At 44.9% G+C, this 6,000-nt stretch overlaps 1 protein-coding gene across 11 annotated transcripts in view; it reads left to right on the top strand.

The window, feature by feature from the left end:
* LOC139543520 (dynamin-1) overlaps nt 1-6,000 on the top strand; it is a 111,377-nt gene that overhangs the window by 40,585 nt on the left and 64,792 nt on the right. For 5 of the 11 annotated variants that reach the window (XM_071349672.1, XM_071349667.1, XM_071349670.1 and 2 more), the window contains exons 11-15: nt 1,330-1,416; nt 1,636-1,706; nt 1,878-1,929; nt 3,404-3,418; nt 5,704-5,736. In XM_071349672.1, coding sequence (XP_071205773.1) covers nt 1,330-1,416; nt 1,636-1,706; nt 1,878-1,929; nt 3,404-3,418; nt 5,704-5,736 — 258 coding nt within the window. The remainder of the gene's footprint in view (nt 1-1,329; nt 1,417-1,635; nt 1,707-1,877; nt 1,930-3,403; nt 3,419-5,703; nt 5,737-6,000) is intronic. The other 6 variants (XM_071349674.1, XM_071349678.1, XM_071349677.1 and 3 more) reach the window with 4 other exon arrangements.

Genomic DNA, 6,000 nt, shown 5'->3' with positions numbered 1-6,000 from the left:
TGCTGCGACTATGTTGTGAACTTGAAAGTTGCAATGCTTCTTTACAATGACGCATTAGATAATTGGTCTTAATTAAAAAAGTCATTGGTTAATTGGTCTTAAAAAAAAGGGCTTCCTTCTCCTGATCGTTGACCCCTGATCTCATGACAAACCGCTAATATCAGTCTTATTTTGATTTGTCAATTTAATGTCTACTCTAGTAATTCAGCTGGACATATAGTAGTAGTATTAGTTATATTCCCGACATGGCATTATAGCACAGCATGTGATATAGCCATGCTTTGGTGTCATCATAGCCAAAGAGACAGTAAAATATTGGTCACCAGGAAGACAGTACAGAAGTGAAGACATTAATGCTGTCATCTAATAGGCTTCAATGACATGGCTATCTGTCTAATACGCCCTACAGACCTCAATGTCTCCTACTGTGTATTTGGGCCTGTGCCAGGAAGTGAGAAATCAAATGATTGAGACAAGGAGCTCAGTGTGGTCCCGTAACCTTCAATAGCCATGGTAAAGGATGCGTTGTAACTTATGTCAGATGTCAGCGTATTTTCTCTCACTGTGATTTGAGTTGGCTTTCCTCCCAACCAGCCACCTCTGTTATTGTGCTGTGTGTCTGTTGTGTTGGAAGCACACCAATGTCTGTATTGATGTGTCTACAAAGAATAGATGGATACAGGTTATAATGTACCAGGAAAATGATGTGTTATTGGGGATTATAAACTGGGTGGTTTGAGCCCTGAATGCTGATTGGCTGACAGCCGTGGTATATCAGACCGTATACCACGGGTATGACAAAACACTTATTTGTAATGCTTGTAATGCTCTAATTATGTAATAATATAATAGTAATAAGGCACCTCAGGGGTTTGTGATATATAGCCAATATACCACAGCTAAACATATACCACACCCTCTCTGGCCTAATTGCTTAAGTAGACTATTAGTTGGGCAAAATACTATTTAGTGTTTTATGGTAGTATTACAGACTTTGCACTATTCATTTACTTTCATTACATTTATTAACCCCTTGTGGAAAGATAGACACACTAATAACAGCCAACATTAACACTGATTAATGTAAATTGTTGAACCTTTTGTGACTAGGGCAGAGTCTGTGATGTGCTCTTGTGAGGTGTGTGTACTGTATTTGATGTATGTCTGTGTGTGTATGTCTGTGTGTTTCTGTGCCATTAGTGCAGTGTGCTTCAGTGAGTGTGAGTGTTTGGGTGTGTTGACTGAGATGGCTGTGCTTTGTGTCTGGCCTGTATCTGAGCTGAGCCTCCCTACCCACACTGTGTGCCCTGTGCTGTCCTGTACCCACAGCTGGCTCAGTACCCCATGCTGAGGGAGGAGATGGAGAAGATTGTCACCCAGCATATCCGAGACCGTGAGAGCCGCACCAAGGACCAGGTGACACACACACACACACACACACACACACACACACACACACACACACACACACACACACACACACACACACACACACACACACACACACACACACACACACACACACACACACACACACACACACACACACACACACACACACACACACACTATATTCCCAATCCAAAGTCTCATGTTTAATAACTCCATATACTGTGTACATGTCCCTCCATCCAGGTGATGCTGCTGATTGACATTGAGCTGGCCTACATGAACACCAACCATGAGGACTTCATTGGCTTTGCCAAGTGAGTGTCACCCTCTTGACCTCTGTTCTGATACAGTGGATTAGAACAAACATCCCAGTATAGACACAGTACAGTCTGGGGACCCTGACCTACAGGCTCTTACTAATGAATCCTTTGTTTAGGCGTGTGTACCTATGTAGCCCATGATTGTGATGTTTTCATCCCCTGTAGTGCCCAGCAGAGGAGCAGCCAGGTGGCCCAGAAGAAGCAAACTGGCAGTAAGGTACTATAGGCACATGACGGCACCTACAGCACATAGACTTCCATTACATTCATTAATACTTGCCTCATGGGCTGTTCACAAAACATTGTAATAATGTTCCTAGATGCAAGGTCTACATCGAGCTGTTCCCAAGACAGATTATAGTTCCAACTGAGTACAGTTTTGAGTGTTTGAACTATTTCTCCACTTGTTCTCTTCTTCTGTTCTTTAGCCTGGTTGTTCTTTAGCCAGGTTGTTCATTAGCCTGGTTGTTATTTAGCCTGGTTGTTCTTTAGCCTGGTTGTTCATTAGCCTGGTTGTTATTTAGGTTGGTTGTTCATTAGCCTGTTTGTTCATTAGCCTGGTTGTTCATTAGCCTGTTTGTTCATTAGCCTGGTTGTTCTTTAGCCTGGTTGTTCATTAGCCTGGTTGTTATTTAGCCTGGTTGTTCATTAGCCTGGTTGTTATTTAGCCTGGTTGTTCATTAGCCTGGTTGTTATTTAGCCTGGTTGTTCATTAGCCTGGTTGTTATTTAGCCTGGTTGTTATTTAGCCTGTTTGTTCATTAGCCTGTTTGTTCATTAGCCTGGTTGTTCTTTAGCCTGGTTGTTCTTTAGCCTGGTTGTTCATTAGCCTGGTTGTTATTTAGCCTGTTTGTTCATTAGCCTGGTTGTTCTTTAGCCAGGTTGTTCATTAGCCTGGTTGTTATTTAGCCTGGTTGTTATTTAGGTTGGTTGTTCATTAGCCTGGTTGTTATTTAGCCTGATTGTTCTTTAGCCTGTTTGTTCATTAGCCTGGTTGTTATTTAGCCTGTTTGTTCATTAGCCTGGTTGTTATTTAGCCTGGTTGTTCATTAGCCTGGTTGTTATTTAGCCTGTTTGTTCATTAGCCTGGTTGTTATTTAGACTGGTTGTTCTTTAGCCTGTTTGTTCATTAGCCTGGTTGTTATTTAGCCTGGTTGTTATTTAGGTTGGTTGTTCATTAGCCTGGTTGTTTATTAGCCTGGTTGTAATTTGGCCTGGTTGTTATTTAGGTTGGTTGTTCATTAGCCTGGTTGTTCATTAGCCTGGTTGTTCTTTAGCATGGTTGTTCTTTAGCCTGGTTGTTTTTTAGTCTGTTTGTTCATTAGCCTGGTTGTGCATTAGCCTGGTTGTTATTTAGCCTGGTTGTTATTTAGCCTGGTTGTTCATTAGCCTGGTTGTGCATTAGCCTGGTTGTTCTTTAGCCTGGTTGTTCTTTAGCCTGGTTGTTCATTGGCCTGGTTGTTATTTAGCCTGCTTGTTCTTTAGCCTGGTTGTTCATTGGCCTGGTTGTTATTTAGCCTGCTTGTTCTTTAGCCTGGTTGTTCTTTAGCCTGGTTGTTCTTTAGTAGTGCTGTGTTTTAACTGTCTAGTGTTCCCACTCTATTTCTGTTCTGCTCTGTTTCTTCTGAGTGATTTCTCTTTCTCTTGTGTGTCTTTTTCTTCACCTCTCCTGCTACAACTATTCTACTTTAGCAGGATGAGATTATGGTGAGTAGTGTGTGTGTGCGTGTGTGTTAGCATGTGTGAGTGTGTGTTAGTGTGCGTGCTTGTGAATGTGTGTTTGTTTGTGAGTGTGTTAGTATGTGTGCCTAACAGTGTGTGTGTGTGTGTGTGTGTGTGTGTGTGTGTGTGTGTGTGTGTGTGTGTGTGTGTGTGTGTGTGTGTGTGTGTGTGTGTGTGTGTGTGTGTGTGTGTGTGTGCGTGCGTGCGTGCGTGCGTGCGTGCGTGCGTGCGTGCGTGCGTGCGTGCGTGCGTGTGTGTGTGTGTGTTAGAATATGTTGGTTTCCTTGTGTGTGTGTGTTGTTAGAACGTGTGTGTGGAGAGAGCCTCTCATAACTGTAGATGGGTACGTAGCTAGGGAGCTCTCTGGGCATTTGCTTCTTTCCTCAGCTGCCTCCCTCCTCCAGGCAGTGCTCCCATCCAACACAACAGAAACATGCTCAGCTAGCACTGCTCATCTCCTATTAGAAACCAGCATGAGTAAAAAAAATAGCATGAACCATTATTTTACAATACACCCCCAGACATAGACAGAACACAGAGGGGTTAAGACCAGATTCCTTAATGCACAATGTATTTTTATGTGCAGACTTTTCTCTCTCTCATAGACCATTTGGAGACGTTATATTTCACAGCCGTGAACTCACAACCGAGCCTCATTTTCCTTGGCTGAGTGATTGCTCGTCGCCCCCCCAGCCTTAGCTTGACACCAGATAAAGAAGGCAGCCATGTGTTCTCCAATGACAACAGCTCGCAGAGAGATGGAGGCTTTAGCTTTAGAGGGGGGAGCTGCCTTCTGGTTTCTCTATTTAAGACCAGTTATGCAAGGCCCACACCTCTCTCACACTCTTTATCTTCTCTACCCTCTACTCTACCCTACCCTACCCTACCCTACCCTACCCTACCCTACCCTACCCTACTCTACTCTACCCTACCCTACCCTACCCTACCCTACCCTACCCTACCCTACCCTACTCTACTCTACCCTACTCTACTCTACCCTACTCTACCCTCCTTTGCTCTACTCTACCCTCCTCTGCTCTACCCTACCCTACTCTACCCTACTCTACTCTACTCTACTCTACTCTACTCTACTCTACTCTACTCTACCCTACCCTACTCTACTCTATTTTACCCTACTCTACCCTACCCTACTCTACTCTACTATACCCTACTCTACTCTACCCTACTCCACCCTACCCTACTCTACCCTACCCTACTCTACTCTACTATACCCTACTCTACCCTACTCTACCCTACCCTACTCTACTCTACTCTGCCCTACTCCACCCTACCCTACCCTACCCTACCCTACCCTACCCTACCCTACCCTACCCTACTCTACTCTACTCTACTCTACTCTACTCTACTCTACTCTACTCTACTCTACCCTACCCTACCCTACCCTACTCTCTCTCTCTCTCTCTCTCTCTCTCTCTCTCTCTCTCTCTCTCTCTCTCTCTCTCTCTCTCTCTCTCTCTCTCTCTCTCTCTCTCTCTCTCTCTCTCTCTCTCTCTCATCATCTCTCTCTCTCTGTCATTGTCTCTCTCTCTGTGTTGATAGATCCTAACCATCTAGTGAAGGAGGGGGAACGTCTCTCAGTGCAGAACAGATAGGTACATCACCTCTAGAGGCACACCCTGTCAGTTGCCGTAGTGACTGGCGGGGGAGGGGGGGGGGGGGGGGTCAAATGGCATAGGGTTTCCTGTTTAGCCGGCTGCATTTAGTTCTGCTCTACTCCAGCTGCTTTGACTAACAGCCTCCCCTGGTATCTTTCATTGACCTTCCTTTCTACCCACCTAGGGCATTCAAACCACCCAATATGATGCAATATAAAGGCTAACAATGCCTTGGTGGAAGGACCAACTAAGCAGTTGGTTGCGCTGTCCAACAGAAAAGTTTGAAAAAACAGATAAAGTGGAAGTTTTGACATGACACATTATGACTAGGCATCTGTCAGTTACTAACCAACTGATAATTCCCCCCCCACCACACAACACAACGACGCATTCCGTGGGCAACCCCGACACAAATATGCATCAGCATATGTGCTGCATGAGTTTTGGTTTGAAAGCGGCCCTACAGCCCCATATGGCTCTTTGTCCCCCTTTGTCCCTGCCTGCCTTCCCTCGCTGTACCCCACTCTAGCCAGCCAGTATGCCAATGTGCAAATATGCCAGTGTGCTGCCTGCCCCTGTGCATTACGAATGGCCTATGCTCTGTGCTCCGTACGTGGCATAGCTGTGTAATGTTCTCTCCACATCCCCATTCAGCCGGAGAGAGGAGCAGTTAATGATCGGTTTAAGGTAAATACAGAGGCACAATATGCATTATATGTTTATGTTATGGGAGAGACACTGATATAATCACAATGATAGTTGTGTTTGATGCTAGTAGATAGGCCCATTGAGCCAGTCCCATTTGTCCTGTGTTGTGTCCCCTGCAGTGACTCACATTGTCCACTAGGGACAGTAGTGAGCAGATACCACACATGCCATACATACACAGACTTACTAACACAATGTCATGATGGAGGAAGTGCTGTTGTGAGGGGATTCAGAAGGCTAGCT

The sequence above is a fragment of the Salvelinus alpinus genome, chromosome 18, assembly GCF_045679555.1.
Source record: "Salvelinus alpinus chromosome 18, SLU_Salpinus.1, whole genome shotgun sequence".
Lineage (NCBI taxonomy): Eukaryota > Metazoa > Chordata > Actinopteri > Salmoniformes > Salmonidae > Salvelinus > Salvelinus alpinus.
Note: the sequence above shows the minus strand (reverse complement) of the source record. Positions and strands in the feature narration are given on the sequence as shown.